The sequence below is a fragment of the Paroedura picta genome, chromosome 8 (assembly GCF_049243985.1).
Source record: "Paroedura picta isolate Pp20150507F chromosome 8, Ppicta_v3.0, whole genome shotgun sequence".
Taxonomy (NCBI): domain Eukaryota; kingdom Metazoa; phylum Chordata; class Lepidosauria; order Squamata; family Gekkonidae; genus Paroedura; species Paroedura picta.
Window position 1 is genome coordinate 69674931 of NC_135376.1, and position 17342 is coordinate 69692272.

A 17342-nucleotide genomic window follows, 5' to 3' on the forward strand; every position below is an offset into this window, starting at 1 on the left:
GAGTCCTCTTGGTTGCTTGGGCAGCGAACCAGCGCTGGGTGCTGAGCAAAAACAGTGTGGTGTGGCTGTTGTTCGGCACATGTGCAGAGATCCACCTCCTCCTGGGATAGCCCGTCTTCTGCGAGCCAGATACAGTAGACCAAGCAAAAGGGAAGAAAGAGCCCTAAGCAATTTTTTTGTTAGTGTCTTTCAGGAAATCCCTCAAATTCAGGTTGGAGGCAGATCGCGGTACCCTTTCCAGAACCTGCTGCTCAAAACAAATGGCTTTTTATCTCCTCTGAAAAGAGCTTTGAATAGCACCTGTGAATGCACCTGTCACTTTCAAATATAACTCAGTCTTAATATTGCCTTCAATGGCGTGTCTGAAGACTGCTGCTTGTCAAATTGATGGCACATGTTTTGTCTGCCTCCGCTCAGCAAAATGCATCCTACAGGAAGGCTTTAGCATCCCTAAAATGCTGTCCTAGAAGGACAGCAGAATGCATACCAGCTATATATTTGAACTTGTTTTGAACAGCTACAATGAAACAGTGACTGAGGACTGCATTGTAAATTTTGTCTGGGGTCTGGTGTATAGTGATTGGCGATCAGTGTGGTACAAGGGTTTTTATAGTTCTGCCTTCCACAAGTCCATAGCCTTTGCCTCCCTCCAAGATCAGGGGCTTTCAAAGGAAGGCAAAGTCATCCATGGATTCTCTGGGTCCAGTGCTTGAACAGAAGTTCTCACGCCCAGATGCTTAGTGTAACTCATGACATGGCAAGTCCCCATAAGAGACGCAGAACAGATGTGAGTCTATTGGACCACCTCTTGTTGGCAAAGGAATATGCTTTTAAATGCACAAATGCTTCACCATGCAGAATGGAAAGGCAGGTTAGTCTTTGGCTGACTTATAGAGCAAACCAAAGGTTTAAAAAAAATCATTTTAGATGTTTAATCTCAACATTTAGAAGCCTAAATGCACAAAGCACGGAAGGCAGTTTAAAGACTATTGTAATGGTGATTTGACTTCCATATATTTTATTTTGGTGCTAAAGAGCAAGGGTTTTTCCGTTGTATTTTGGAGCATTTTCTTGCTCAATGTTTGAGATAGAGCTTTGTTTTTGTATGGGTTTGGCAACAGCTCTGAAATATTTTATATTTGAAACAGATTTTCTTTATCAAAATAATGGATGTCACTGGCTCAGCAGAAGTTGCTAATTAGGAAATATCACGCAGCCTTTTAAATATTTTAATTGAAAATTATATCTGAATTCAAACAATTAAATAATTAGTGCTAATACGCAGTTCTCAGCAGGAGGCTTTCATACCCTTAAAAGGGAATTGTTTACATCTCTGATCAAAGCCAAAATAAAACGAACACCATTTTACAATATTGTGTAACGAACCCGCATACTGTGTGAGCAATAGAAGTTTTGTTCAAGTTCTTTTAAATACTATCTCCAGGGGATTTGTTTGAGTTAGCATTTTTTAACAACAATCTGTGGGATTTTTTAAAAATTGTGCTTAGGGTAATATTTCATAAGACATTGAATGTGTCAATTTATCTATTTAAAGCGATTAGAAGAACCATGAATCTTCAGCTTTATAGGGATGTGTGTATGTTTTATGTTTGGTAGAAGAATGGTTTTGAATATTTGAAAGTAAATAATAAAAATGCAGTCTACGGTAATCTAAAGTTTTTGACATAAGTATTCATGTCATCCAAATTAGAGTAAGCTGAATTGATGGGTTCTTTCAGCAATTTAGGGGTATGCACCGAGTTTTGTACTAAAAAGTTTTAATTTGCACTTTCCAATGAATTTAAACTTTTTTTTAGATTTGTACCTACTTAAAAGAATGTTTGTGACCCTTTGACCCTTTTGTTATCCCTAATTCAGAAAGGCCTTTATTCTGTAAAGCTTAGGTATTAGAAAGAAAGAATGAAAGAAAGAAGGGGGTAAAAAAAAAAAAAAAGTTAATGGCATAACAGTCCTTTCTGATCACCCTGCGTAAGATGTTTATGCAAAATGTCAATGGAAGCAATTGGCCTAACAGTGTGACAACTTACTTTGCTTGGAAATGGGCTAATCTCCTGTTTGGGTTATCCAGAGGTCAGGTAGGGATTTCTTTTTGCGCTCCCCATAGTGAAGGGCTATACACTTTACAAGCTTTATTGGGCTGCAGCCAAAATCTTCTCAATTTTGATGAGTCCCAGTTACCTGCCAAAGAAAATAGCACGATCACCCTAAGCATATTTCCTGGAAAATAGTTCCATCTATTCCAATGGCTTCTACTTCCTAACAAGTGTGAATTGGATTGAAGTGCTGCTCAAATACACACACACACACACACTCATAAAGATTGCTTTGTATGTTGAGGGGGGACTTGCCATCAAGTCACAATTGACTTATGGCAACCCTGTGAGGTTTGCATGACAAAAGATGCTCAGAAGAGGTTTGCCATTGCCTGCCTCTGTGTCACAACCCTGGCATTCTTTGGTGGTCTCCCTTCCAAACACTGAGCAGGGCCCACCCTGCTTAGCTTTTGAGTTCTGACCAGATTGGGCTATCCTGATCTGTCCAGGTCAAGGCAATGCTTACATGTGTTACCTTAATGTGCTCTCACTATCCTTTCACATATATATAGAGAATGAATTTTTATTTTAATATTTGTTTAGAGTGCCATAAAATTTTAAAGAACACAGCAAGCAGTAGTTTGTTACTTCCAATTAAATAACACAGGGGAAATTAGTGCGATAGGGTTTGCCAAGTCCTTGCAAGCCATCAATGGGGGATGGGAAGATAAGGCTGCCAGATTCAGGTTGGGGAACTGCTGGAGACTAGAGCTTGGAGCATGGGGAGGTACAATGCCATAGAGTCCAAAGCATCCATTTTCTCCAGGGGAACAAATCTCAGGAGACTGGTAACTCTGGGGGATCCCCAGGTTTCATTTGGAGGCTGGTATCCCGCTAGTGCAGTATGGTAAAAACAAAATTATGTTAAGGATCAGAGTACCAGAATGGTCAATTTTCAAATTGATTCTCTCCCACTGTTGTTCTTAATTATGCACTTTAGTGGGATGCCTGCCATGCTTCGCTCCTCCACTCCTGAAAGTATAAACCCTGGAAAATGTTTTTTGGTCCTTAAGGTGCTACGGTTTTTGAATTTTTCCTTGCTATTCCCCTCTGAAAGTGTTCTTCATGGGCCTTGGCCTGTCCCTCCCTGAAGTTCATATGGCAGTCCATATTCAAACGTTCCTCAGAGTTTGCCATCTTTGCCCTGTCACAGCAGGCTGGAACTCAATAAGTGCTCAGGCAAGCATGGCTGGCCATGAAATAGGACTTGGCAGGTTGCATGCTGTGAACTCCTGCCTCGTGAATCAGCCTGTGTGTGTGTGTGTGTGTGTGTGTCTTTCCCTCCCTCTGTTAATTATGCCCCAAGGCTGTGGAAAGGCAGCGTTTACCTGTTGAAACAGACTAAGCAGCAAGTGTTCTGACATGTTTATCAGGCAAATTGTACTTGACAAAAGGTAATTACACATGCAATCAGGGCTAGGAGTATCTGGTTGATTACAAGTTAATAAACTGTTTAGCATATGGTACAATTTTGGGTTCAAGGAAAGTTGTGTGAATAGCCAAAAAACAAAACCCATGTAATACTTTTATATTAAGATGGAGAAAAATAGCATAATGTAGTGTACTAGCTTTTCAGATCTCCAGGACTCTTAATTGGGTTCAGAGTTGTTGTTGTTGTGTGATTTTTTAAGTTGTGGGAGGAGAAAGAAAAAGACTGTTCAGACCATTTTGGAATTCTGTACAGAATGCCTTGCTGGCTTCAGTGGTCCAGGATATGGCTGGCTGCTACCAAGCATGCTGGCAACAAGAACCCAAAATGGAAGCTCACCAATTGAAAAATATAACACCACTAGTTTTTGAAATGTCTTTCTGATAACAGACAGACCGTGCAAGTCTATTAAAAGGCTCTGAGCAAAGGAAATATGTAGTAATCTTTATGTTAATAATACTTTAGTTGGTGCACTACAGAACTAATTGGAGGCAAAATGCTTTTTGTTGTATGGCATATTTGTAAGTTTAAAATCTGCAGTGTACAGACATGCTAAACCATCCATACATCTCACTTATATTTCTGATTAATATTTATACACATGAATATTTTCTGTATGTAGTCCAAACTGACTTGCCAGTTTAGTTAATTTAAGTTAATCTACAGGGGTGTTTCTGGTTTGTGTCCTTTGAAAAACAACAACTAATTCAGTTAGTCTGATAATTAATAAGCTCCAAGTCTGTCTTGGTTTGCTTTCCCCACTGATTGATTTGGGTAAGGGGTAGGGATGCCAGGTGGGACCTAGGGATCCCCTGGAATTCTAGCTCATCTCCAGACTAAGGAGATCAGTTCCTCTGGAGAAAATGGCTGCCTTGGAGGGTGGATTCACTAGCATTATACTCCATTGAGGTCCCGGCCCACCCCAGATTCTACCCACTTCTGGTTCTGCCCCAGAAGTCTTCACGGATTTCCCAATCCAGAGATAGCAATGGGGGGCGGGTCTTCTTCTTCCAGAAAGCAGCTACAGGGAATGGGATGCACATTGATCTTGAATCCCAAAGAGGTCCAGGCAGTAAGACCTCACTGAATGTGGCTGCTTTATCAATTAAATTCAACATCAATACATAGGCATTTATATACCATTTTTCTTCGTGGTTTGGACCCAGAATGGGTTACTGTCTTCTCATGTCTTCTGTTGTCATCCTCACAACAACCTATGAGCCTAGGCTGAGAGGGAATAACTGGCCCAGAGTCATCCAGCAGATTTCCAGTGGCAGAGTGGGGATTTGAACTGGGGGCTACCAACTCCAACCATACTACTATTGTTGTTATCATTATTATTATTATTATTATTTGTTTATTTGTTTACCGCCGTTCTTGGCCAGCCAGCTCATGGTCGTTGTGCAACAATAAAAATCACAATAAAACCGGCTGTCAGGTGACCTGCGTCTGAAGAATAATAGGGAAGCTCATTCAAAATCTCAGTGACAACTAATTCATCATCTGAATCTGACTCTTACACAAATAACCCCACACACGCACATTTCAAAGTGAGACTGAAAGAATCTAATGACAGGAAGAGATATCCTGAAGCACAAAGGTTATTCAAAGAGAGTGACTAAATGCCCCTTTTCTATCTTGCAGCAAAATCGCTGAGTTGGTTATTTGAAGAGTTGAGTTAGGTTCAAATAGTGGGCCATGTAATGTGGGGTCAGCTACAGGAATTCCTCCCACAAGTGTCTTCCCACATATTCTTTTGTCCTTTTGATACTGAGGCTGGCTGCTACCCTAGCTCCTTGAGCCTCCAAAGAGCAGGAATTAACTCGTTACTGGGCAGCGGATACAATAAGTAGATTCTCAGGCATGCATGTGCTAGAAACAAGCAGAAGCTTTAAAATGGTGGTTTGTTCCAAGACCTGGATCTGTCCCTCATCCCAAGTCTTATACAGTCGTCTTTTAACATGTGGCATCAGTTAACTAGTAGCTTGTTAGGTATTCTTTTAATAATGACTAAATTAATGGCATGGAAAAAGTATATTGGGAATACTGATATCATTTCCAAACACCAGGAAACATCAGGAATTTTACAATGAAGAAAGTAAGTTCATTATGCATGGAAGCTATAGCATTTCTGAAGTTCCTATCTAATTTACCCAGAAGACTGCTGTACCTGTTGTTCTTGGGAACTGCTCCTAGAAAATCAAAATATACCAGATTGACAACTTTCTCCTAATTGCAGATTCTTGAAAGTAGCCCTGAGGCTTCATACGGTCCTAGGATACCCTTAGTAGCAAGTTAAATTTAGTTAACTGAAAATGTAATTCCCCTGCAGTAGTTTTTGATGTGTGATCTGCAGGGATGTGGATATTCCTAAAGACTGGATCAGAGATCGGACTGCAACTGAAGTAGACAGTGTTATCTAATGTTTTGTTTTAAACATGAAATCATTCCTGACTTGATAGAAGACAGATATTTTCTTTTCGCAACATTCTCATCATGTATTTGTGTATTGCTTACATGCTTTGTACATGCTGAAATTTTTCTCCCCTTGGCTCTTGGGATCATTAGTCTGCTGCACTTGATCTCCTTATACTTAACAAAGTAGCAGAAGATTGTTGGGATGGGGCTTTGAGGAGACAAAATGTGTTTCATACCACTGTAGAATGTAATTATGGTGTTACTACAGGTACTGTGAACAGTTTGTTCTGGTGTGAAAGAGAGAGGTGAGGCTCATTCCTGTTTCTAAGCCTTGTTGAAAGGCCTTGATGCATCACTTTCTCTGGAGTATTGAACAGAAACAATAACATTTCCCATAAGAGATTTTTAAGAATGCCAAATTCTATTTCTCCTGGAAGCATTAGGTGTTTAGCATATGAATCAAGCTGACCACATTTTCTAATTATTTAGGGGTTTGTTTCTGGATTTGTTTTAATTAGATGTTGATCTTTTTGTTTCATCTTGCTGATTTTTGATAGTTGCCCTAGAGTACCTTTGTGGTAGAAAAGCAGAATAAAAGCCCTTAGATACTAACATATATATGTATATATGTAATATATATTATATTATCTGTTCTGGTTCCTTCCATGGTGCATCTTCTGCATCCTTCAAAGGAAAAAACAACGATTAAAGGAGTTAAGTTTAGTCCCTTAAAATTCTTGCTTTATTCTATAATGTTAAACCAGTTCTGTTATAAGCAAATATACATGAATAGTGTACAGTAATTTATATCTGCTTTCTTTGTATATGAACAAATTGTGATAACGCAATATGAAACTGAAAAAGTGGTTTCAGATTGGGGACCTGGATCCTTGGATCAGATTCAACCTTCAGTTGAATCTGCGTTTTTATCCTCTTGTGATGGGGAATTTCCTTTAAGGTGTACCAAGTTAACAGTGTAATCCTAAAAAGACTTGTATCCTTCAAAAGCCTGTTGACAAATATATGAGAGAGGTCAAGAAAATGCCTGATTCAACCATCCTTTAAAAAGTATTTGAAGCTGTTTTTCCCTTTGATTTTATGCAATGCAGAAATGAGGAGTTTGGGAAAGACCCTTTAGCCATTATGAAATATGTCTGAGATTTTGTCCCTCCCCACTTGTATAATTCAAGGGGAAAATCTCAGGCAGCTGTTTGAGATCTCAGCTTTTAATTCAAGTAGGACAAGAAAATGATGATAACTTTATGAAGCCCTTTTGTATGAACAAATCCCTCCCAAAAAATAAGATTGCCTAAAAATTTTTGATTTCAGCAAACTTGTAACAATGTTCAACAGTACAATTTGTCCCAATATAAATGGATTGCCAAAGGATCCAGCTGATGCCAAACTATTCCAGAGAATTAGATACAAATAAATGAAAGAAGAAATTGCTCTTGCAGACTTGAAACCTTTATACCAGAATTAGTTTTATGTCAATTTAGAGGTCTTGATATTCAGAAAAAAATATATTACATTTTCAGACATTGAAGTCTGCAATAATGTAGGGAAAATACATTTCCATCTGCACAGAGAATATGTGCAATTCAGTTTTATTCTAGCCCTTTATTTGGTGACTGCAGTATGTAGCAATACTTTGCCTTGTTTTGCAATTTTAAATTTTAAAATGTGTAATATTCTTCAGTTACTTCCAACAAATTTGTACCTCTTTTAATGTACCTTTCATATTTAGCCATGTAAAATTAGATATGCAAACTCTCAGCTACCATCATCTACACACATCCCAACATTAGTGCCCCACATTAGTCTGTAGTAGTAGAATAAAATTCACATCCGGTAGTTTCTTAAAGACTAACAAAAATGTCTAGGGTATAAACTCTCATGAGTGAAAGTTTACTTTGTCAGATAGCTGACATATCTGGTATCTTATTCCGCACATGTTGAATAATGTACTTTCAAAACACTTAGAAGTAGATGCACATGTACATGTGTGTAGAATTTAATTCATGAAAACATATACCCTGGAAAATTTTATTAGCCTTTAAGGTGCTACTGGACTTCAGTTTAATCCTACAAAACCCAAAAGTGATAGCAAATAACACGATAATCTGAATAGCCACTTTGTCTGACCTTGTCATCTTGATTCAAGTAGATAGCCATGTTGGTCTGAAGTAGCACAACAAAATGTGAGTCCAGTAGCACCTTTAAAACCAACAATGAGCTTGCATATGCATGCACCCTTCCTCAAACAATGGAACAAAAATCATCAGAGTACAGATATAAGGAGAGAGTAAATTAGTAAACAGTGTCATCTTGAGGGTGAGAAATTTCCCCCCTCTTGTTCCTTACGCTTGGAGTAGCACTGGTTTAGTGGTCTCTTGTTGGATATATTGTTGGCAGAGAATTGAAAAAGCTCTTAGCCATTCATCATTTTAAAATTCTGCCTTTGTAGTGATCCATTGGTATCGTGCCAATGGTATAACTAGTGTGCTTTACAATTCAGGACAGTCATTGTGTTCTCCCCAATCTGTGCTTCATTGAGGTCAAGGTGTCCAGTACTACCCGTGTGCCAGCACTGACTAATACGTAGAAACGGAGTAAGGAGTAATACGTAGTAAGGAGCCACAGAGAAGCTACTAGGGCTGGCTTGCATAGCCTCCTCCCTGTGTGTACCAGAGTTTGTTTATTTATTTATTTATTTAGATTTATATACCGTCCTCCCCAAAGGCTCAGGTTTGAGAAGGTTTGAGAAGCTACTAAAGTTAAACCTTTGCCATCCTTATAAACAATTGCAATTGTCTTAGCTGATGTATATTTTTGGCAGAAGCAACTGCCTTACGATTGGACTTGCCTTCAAATTCTTTTCCTGTTCCACCTTTATATTAATTACAGGATTTAAATCTCCTAGGATTACACCCCTCTTCTGTTTCAGTAGAAATGAACATGTTCACTGTGTTAGTTCTGATGCATTGTGAATCATCATGGCATCTCAAGACAGATTAGAAAAATTCTACAACAGTTAAATCATGTTGTATTTCAGTAATTGCATAGCTTCCAACATGGATATATAATAGATAAATACAGATGTATTTAACATATACATGTAACCTTTATGATTATTTTATCCTTCTGGCAAGTGAATTAGTATGCTGTCTTAACCAAATCAATGAGCAATTTCCCAGATGTCTTATCAAATAGGTTAAAAAAAATACGTATATCTGTCTTTAACATCTCTTCTCCTTTAATGGTACCTTAATTTTTGGTACCTTAGATAACAGATTCTAGTCAAAATAATGGTCATAATTCCCCACCCCTACACCCAATTTTGAGAACAGTAATCTAGTAAACTAAGAGTGCAAAAACTCTTTGACCACTCTTGAATTGCAATTAACGTACATAATTAATTCAGGGACAATGCAAAACATACTTGATATGTTTTCTCATACAATTTTAAATTTATACATATATCCTTTGTAATCTGTTTACCATGATCCCCTGCCAGCATCATGGTAATTGTAGTCCATGAACACAGTTTAGCCACCCCTGCTCTAAAAGCTATTCGTTGGTCTGCTTTATTTACTTTTATTTTCTTATTTATTAGATTTGTAGGCTTCCCCTTTCTGACAGCATTCTTAGGATGGCTAACAACATTTAAAACCCATTCATAAAATAATTTAAAATGATTAACAATTAAAACTAGATACCTGTATAAAAGAATGTTCCTGGTTTAGTTTTATTTCCCAAGTTCAGATGGAGGGGAGGTCAGGTGAAGGGGAGAAGGTGGGCCCATTCTGATGTCACTAAGTGCTAACATTAACCAAGCGAGCAATATATTAAACAATTGTTTCTTTTTAAAAACTTCAGCCAAAATAAATGGCTGTTGCTAGATAATCTAGACCTACCCAGGGACATAGCTGCAAAACGTCCCATCAACACAAGAGCCACCTGAGCTTTCATATGAGAGCCTCATTATAAAATGTTGAGGTCACAGGTGGTGCCTTAATCCCCACTCAGAGAATATTGCCGGGTTGCTCTGTTGTCTGTAAGACCAATCGCCCTTAGTGAATTATTTTAATATTTAGTCGTGTAATATAACTTTGACCTATGTTTTTAAATTATTACTGTTTTCCTGATAAGGGTAGAGAATAGGCTTATGCTGATTTCTTGAAGTACAGACTATGAGCTTGAATCCACTTTTTCAAATGTGCAAACAGAAGTTGGGTTTTGGGAGATATTCATGTACAAATGAGCTGTTGGAAGAGTGCTCTGTAGGTCTGATTCCTATCGCACGATACTTCTCAAATCGGCTGCATCAGCCCTTTTCTAGTCTGCTTACCTGGGCTTCTGACTAGCCAACGACTTGCACGGACAGCATGGCTGCTCGGCACCAAACAGTACTCAGAATGGCTAGGACTCCTTTGCAGAGGCAGGTGCAGGTATTGCCTGCCCACAGCATAAACTCATATCCTCTGAAAGAGCACCAGTTTATGCATGGGATAGACAATGCTACCGAGCAGAACAGAGGCTATGCGGTCCCCTCCCATTCCTTGTTCTGTCGGCTCCTTCCTCACAGAGAGTTATCCCAGCGTAACCCCTGAACCTGCTCTCAGGAGGGGAGAGGGAAGTTATAATTGGATGGCTTATGTAATTTGCTTGTATGCTTTAGTTCTCTGCAGCACATAAAATTGGCTTCTGTAGCGTTGGGCAACAGAAACTTTCTAGAATTAATGAGACTGCTGTGTCGCCATTCAGCTGAGTGTGGAACTGGGGAAGGCTGGTAGTCACACTTTGCTTGACTTGCACCAGTAGTTCATACGGAATGTGTAGCACCTTTGGAACGCAAAGCTCTTGTTTTTCTATGCTTTCTCTCTCTTGCTTTCTCGCTGGTGTTGTGTGTATATGCCATTGTTCTGCAGCTTGAGAATTTCAAATTGCATTTTTTTAAAAGGAAAATTACTAATTTATTTACCCCTGCAGAAACTTTTGTGCTCGCATGTTGGAAGCTTGGAAAGGGGCAGAGCTTACCTTTCCCCATGCCCGCAGAAACAGAATAAATTATGCAAAAACAGGGACATATTTGCATAGTGTGTCCATGCTGCAATATCTGTCCTTGCTCGGGGCAGATTTTTTTTCTTTTTAAATTAAGGATGAAGTACTTCAGCACTGGCAGTTGTATGTATTTTTTTTAATTATTCCTTAGTGCTCAGTGTTCCTTGTTGATTCCATTTTAGTCACCTTTGGATTGAAAAATATATGACATGAAAGTGAATCCCACAGGAAAACAGGAGAGCGATGGGGCTGCTTTACTGTGCCTTTGTACAGCTCATGATATACTGCAGCTCCAGTATCCAGACAAGCTTTCAGCTGTCCTCTGCAGACAACTTAGCTTCTTAATGCACCTGTGGTATTGTCTTTGAGAATACCTACAGCGACCAGATTGGCCTGCTAATATGCCCCCTCAATTGCAAATCATCTGACAGTAGTTTTCTGGGTTTTCTGTGGGGAGCAAGGAAGGGAACGAGGACAAGTAGAGAAGGCCCCTTGGAATAGATTGGGCCACTTTCTCAAGGCAAACATCTCTCACGTTTTACACACTGTTTCCCCTAAACTGTCACCACGAAGAGTTCCTTTTAATTTTTGTTCTGGTGGTGAGATGAGGAGGGCTTGACCAGTCAGGTGCTTCTACATCCCTGGTTTTGATTACTTAGAAGTTTTGAACGCAAATAGCTGTCTGTTGAGTGCAGTTCTTTTAAGATGAATGACCCTGTGATATATTTCTCTTCTGCAAAAATAAGCGATGACTGTGCCAATATAGTGTGTTTTATCACATCCCTGACTCTTCTGGCTGCTCTTGGATGGAGTGGTTCAGCCATTCCAGTTTTTAATGACTGTAGAGTTTTGTTTCATCCCTATATGCCCACAGTACACCAGGGACTAAGCGTTCTGGGGAAGACGGACAGTGGGGCTTAGAGCATGGATTTATGACTTTTTTCAAGTTTCTCTGAAGGCAGTTGGTAGCCAACCTGTGCATTATTAAATTAAAGTTTTGCTACATTTGAGGTGTCCATGTGGAAGCTTATTGGAGTGAGCCGCTGTTACAGCAGTCATTAATCTAGCTAATATCAAAACAAATTAGGGAGCACTTTATAGGTGGGAAGGGAAAAATGGGTGACCCTATTAGGCTCATTGCCAGATGGTGTGTAGCTGAGATGTTCTGGGTAATGTTTTTATGTAGAACATTTGTCTTTTGGCCGCATAATGTGAAAAATGTTGTTAAACCCTTTTCTGACACCTTCTTCAAAACTCTCTGTGCACCAGTGTTAATTTGATCTGAGTCCCACTGGTGCTTCACATAACTGGGGGAAAATGTATTGTGGTTGTAATGAAGTTTTTCATTACAGTGATTTGATCGTGCCTGGAGGGTAGGGAATAAAGAAAAGTCAGTATGCTAACCACCAACCTATGCTAGAAAAATAGATGAATTTTATCCTGTAGTCTCTTACAAAGAATATTGCATGGGCTGTGAAATTTGGAAGATACTGTGTGAGTATAAATTGTACTCTTTGTGTGTTTGTGTGTGCGTGTGTGTGTGTGTGTGTGTGTGTGTGTGAGAGAGAGAGAGAGAGTTTGCTGCTGAACTAACTTCTACTTTCTCATTGTTCTTTTCCGGTGGAGCTTCTTAGGATAGCAGCTTTAATTATATGATTGCGTACTTGGGGCTCTTGTCTGTTGACGTCTCTGCGTTTTGCATATGATAGAAGCTGGAGAACAGTGGGGTCCTAAGCAAATGCTCTTCTAAGTGCATTGAAGTCCGTGGGTTGAGAAAGGCTTATACTAGAGAATTCAACAGCAGGATGAAAAGACTGCCTGATTCAGTGGCAAGAAGGCCTTAACAGTGAGAAGTCCACGACTTGGAAGACATTATGATAGATCTCTCCTCCACCCCCTAGTAGTTATTTTCATACGTGATACTGGTGGGTATCAGGCCTGCTAACCTAGATTGGTGGCCTGTAGGAGTACTGTGTTAGCAGAGTCCTTCTGGTATTTGTTTCTGTGTCCAAGTGCTTGTAAATGAAGCAAAATAGTCATCGTGACAACAGATGACTATCACCGTAAATACGTTTTTGATGTTGTTCTCACCCCCCAAAAATGCAAATAGAATAACGTGGGCTTCATAGCTTTGATCCAGCAGCAATTTCTTCAGGACACCTTTAAAAAATTGGCTGTCTTGTTTCAGGTTGTTTGAAATGAAGAAAATGCAGTGCCAGCATTTAAAACTAACAGCCGGATCTTAAACACCGGCGTTTGAAAGTAAAGCCCCTTAATCCCTGTGGAAGTTACTTCCAAGGTACTACAAACAGAGACTAAGATTAACTGAGCTGGGAAAGGGCCCCTGAAATCAGGCTTCCGTGTGGCAGAGGGGAGGTGTGCTCATGATCTAAAGCAAAACCCGAAGATGCGGAATGCTTACACCTTAATAGAGAGCTAACAGGGTGGGATTTCTCTTTCAGGGATGGAATAGGGATCAGGGGAAATAACATGGGGAGTTGTTATTTCAGAGTTTGCAGTGTGGAACTTCAGTATCCTCTTTGCTCTCCATCAACCTTTTCCTAAACACTTAAGCTTCTGTTATGGAAATATATTTCCTTCCTTTGGCCTCCCTTTAAATTTAAGGGAAAGGCCAGCGCTGACACCCCAGGGGGAATGCAGGACCCAGCTTTCTGCCTGGGGTGGGGAGTGGAAACAGGTACTGTCTGCTGCTTCAAAGATGTATGCAGATGGAGCAGAGAGGTGGGCAAACTCACCCAATCCGAAGAAGCTTTTCCCCATGTTTCCTTGCAGTGGCTTTTATCACCTTAATTCTGGGGGCTTTGGAGTATTGTTCTTGTTCTTGTTTTAATAAGCATTTCTAGAAGATGTTTTAGCAAAGGAGGAGGAAGAAGAGGTAAATGGAATTGACCACTTCAGGATTGCCTCCAGGCTGGGAAGAGATGGGGGGGGGGGACAAGGGGGCTGACAGGAGGTCTGACCAGCAGAGCCTAAAATAGGATTTCTTGAAACTGATCTCTGTGATACATGAGGATGCTTTTGAGGTGGGGATGCTTTTGAGGGTCTCCAACGTGCTTTCTCTCCTCTTGTGACAATAGCATCGCTTGTGAAAGGGGCCTCTGTTTCAGTAAATGGGAGGCCATCTCTGGGGTGGGGTGGGGTGGGGTGGGGTGAGGTGGGGGAGAGCAAGTGGACTCAAAGGAAGGCTGCATGGGTGTTTCTCAAAACCCTGCCTGCGTGGGAGTGATACTGTTCCATATAGACATGAGGTGTATAATTGTTATTTTGTCGTTGTCCCCATGAAAATACAGGTTCTTAGATGTGTGTGTGTGTTTAGAACTAAGTTAAATTTGAAGCCAGGCACTTTCAAAGGCAGGAGCGGAGTCTGGAGCCCCCCCTTCCCATCCCACCCGCCCGGCCTAGGGAAGGGCGACCAGGGCCAGTTCCGTGGGGTGCTGTCGGGGGCAGCCGGAGGCGTAGCTGCCTTTCTTGGCGCCTCAGCTCCCCTCGAGCGGCCGCCCGGCCTGGAGGGGCTTGGCTCGGGCTGGAAGGCGGGCGGGCGAGCGGCCTGGATCCGGCCGGGGGGCGCGGGCGAAGGAAGCGCGCGGGCTTTCCGGCCGCCTCCGCCACCTGCTCCCAGGAGCCGCCGCCGCCGCCGCCGCCGGGCTTTGGCGTCCGCGGAGTCGGCAGCGCGGATCGGAAGTGGGGCTTAGCGGGTTTAGAGGGGATTAGCGCTTCCCGCGGGAGACGGGGGCCGCCGCTCCCCGGCGAGACTCACACCGGCTTTTAAAAGATTACGGGGGGATTGGGCAGCCCCCCCCCCCACTCCCCACTCCCGCCGCCTGGGAACTGGAGCCGGGGACAGGGGGAGAGAAGGGGGGCCTTCCAGGACCCGCGAGGTGCCCCCGCTCCCCCCCCCCCCGGGGGAGCGTCCTGCAAATCAGGCCGGAGTCAGCCCCGTGACCCCCCCCTCCCCCAATGCCTACCCCGAAGTGATGTCTGTGCCGCTGCCGCGCTCGACCCCTTCCTCGGCTTTCCTCGCCGCCCCTCCCCGGGGGCCGAAGCGAGCCCCCCCCCCCCCCCCGACCCGGCCCGGCCTTGCCGCGCTCCTTGTCCCCGCCGTCTGCCCTGAGCGTCGCTTGTGTCTCCGCAGCTGCTGGACCTCTTCATGGTGTGGGACTGGTCGACGTACCTGGCGGACTACGGGCAGCCGGGCTCCAAGTACCTGCGGGTCAACCCCAGCACCGCCCTGGCCCTCCTGGAGAAGTGAGTCCGGCGGTTGCAGCGCAGCCAACGGGGCCTCCCCTCGAGGGCCACTGGGCCGGGCGTCGGGGTCTCTCCGCGTGCCCGGGGCCCCTGCCGGGCGCTTGCTGTCTCCGGGGCCCCGGACGGCGGCGCTTGAGGCGCGCAGCCCCGCCGCTCTGTGGGCCGCCGCTCGAGCCGGGGTGGGCGCGGCTCCCCAGAGGGCCCCTCGGGTGCCGGGAAAGGGTCCGTCTGGGCCCGCTCTAACGGCCGTCCCCTTTCCCTTTCTCCTCCTCCTCCTCCCCGCTTTGACGCCCGGCGGCTGCGCAGGGTCCACAGAGGGTACGTACTGCGCCTCTCGGCCGTCCCCCGCACCCAGGCCCCGGGCCAGCTGGAGCCCTGGCGTCGGAAGCGGCTGGCGAAAGTGCCAGGCCCTGCCGCGAAGGCCGCGCATCCCAGCCCCAAACCGGGCGCCGGCCTCTCTCTGCTGGGCAGCGGGGCCCTTGGGGAGGTGGCCGCAGGATGCCGATTTATCCCCATCTCATTTGGAGGGGGGGCACACCTGGCGGTGGCTGCACCCAAAAGGCTGCTTAGCCCCCCTTCCTGCTGCAGGGCATCTTCGAGGGTGGCCATTTCACCTGGGATTTCTTCCCCGAGAAAAGAGCGGCCTTTACAGCTGTGGAGAGGGGGGGATTGTTAACAGGATAACACCCCCCCCAAAAAAAGCACCTGGGATCAGTGCATTGGGGCCCTGGATCGTGACCACAATTTCTCCCGGTGGCTGGAGGGCTTGGGGAGTGGGGAGGGATGTCTTTGCTTGGAAGCTGATTTCTTTCTCCCCCTTCCAGGATGAAGGACCTGAGCAAGAAGAACAACATCTTTGCCCAGTTCCGCAAGAATGACCGGGACAAGCAGAAACTCATTGAGACGGTGGTGAGGCAGCTGCGAGGGCTGGTCAACGGCATGGCCCAACACACTTAACGCCCCTCCTGCAGCCGGGGGCAGAGGACTGGGCCTGCGGGCCGCTCTTCCGATGTCAGGCTGGAAGGCTTTGGGACCGCTCTGGGAGCCAGCGGGAGGCCAGGCCAGGTGCCCGCTGGTGTTGCCTTGTAAATATGTCTTGGGGCAAATGAATCGAGGTTGATTTTTATTTGGAGGAGGGGAGGGTGTTTGTTTCCTGCTCCACTTCAAAATGACTTGAAAAAGATTGCCCCCCCCCCAAAAAAAGTTGCTGCTTTTGGCTTGGTGTTCTCTTTTCTAAATGGCCTGAGATGCTCTTTTGCCCTCCTGTAGGATTTGTATACGACTAGCTTTATGGTGATCCAAGATGTTTTCTATGCCAGGTTTTCTTTTTGTAGGCTGGGAGGTGGGGGGAGAGCATTTTTTTTTGTAGTGCCCCTGAAAACTACCTGAATCCAGCACCGGCCTTGGTAGTGTTTGAACCACTGGACTTTTCTAGACTCTCCTTAACCCCCTCCCAAACCCTGGAGCTGTCTTTTCCTTCCTTCCTTCCTTCCTTCCTTCCTTCCTTCCTTCCTTCCTTCCTTCCTTCCTTCCTTCCTTCCTTCCTTCCTTCCTTCCTTCCTTCCTTCCTTCCTTCCTTCCTTCCAGCAACAGACGGGATAAGATGCCAATATCGTGTGTGAGTGTAACGATCGGTGTTTATAGAACTAGATCCCTCTCTGCACCCCCCTCTGCCGAATTCTGTACTGGAGCATCCTTTGCTGTTTGAAACACAAGCGAATGTATGATAAATGAGAAACCAAATGAACACTTTGGAACTTGCGTAGAAGAATGTACATCCCCCCCTTTGCTCCATGTATTAAGTTATTTGACGATCCAAAATACAGTAATATAAACCCTAGCCCTGACTTTGTTGCATCTCTGTTTGTCTCTGCATGTTAAGGAGGAGTCTGCTACCACTTGTTGTGGCTGTTGACACCCTGGCTGCAGGATTCCCTGGGCTACAGAGCCATGGGGTGGCCAGTTGGGGGAAATTTTGCCCAGCCCGGGGTAAAAATGGGAGTGGGAATGTCAGGAGCCCTTCCAGTTTCTTCCCCTCCTGCAGCGCGGGT

The 17342-nt window shown here is 43.8% G+C and overlaps 1 protein-coding gene across 6 annotated transcripts in view; it reads left to right on the forward strand.

The window, feature by feature from the left end:
• Positions 1–17131, forward strand: part of EXOC6 (exocyst complex component 6) — a 104781-nt gene extending 87650 nt beyond the window's left edge. For 3 of the 6 annotated variants that reach the window (XM_077350271.1, XM_077350267.1, XM_077350265.1), the window contains 3 exons: positions 15179–15291; positions 15598–15609; positions 16116–17131. In XM_077350271.1, the coding sequence (XP_077206386.1) occupies positions 15179–15291; positions 15598–15609; positions 16116–16248 (258 nt within the window). In that variant the 3' untranslated portion in view covers positions 16249–17131. The remainder of the gene's footprint in view (positions 1–15178; positions 15292–15597; positions 15610–16115) is intronic. The other 3 variants (XM_077350266.1, XM_077350268.1, XM_077350269.1) reach the window with 1 other exon arrangement.
• Positions 17132–17342: the final 211 nt, after the last annotated feature.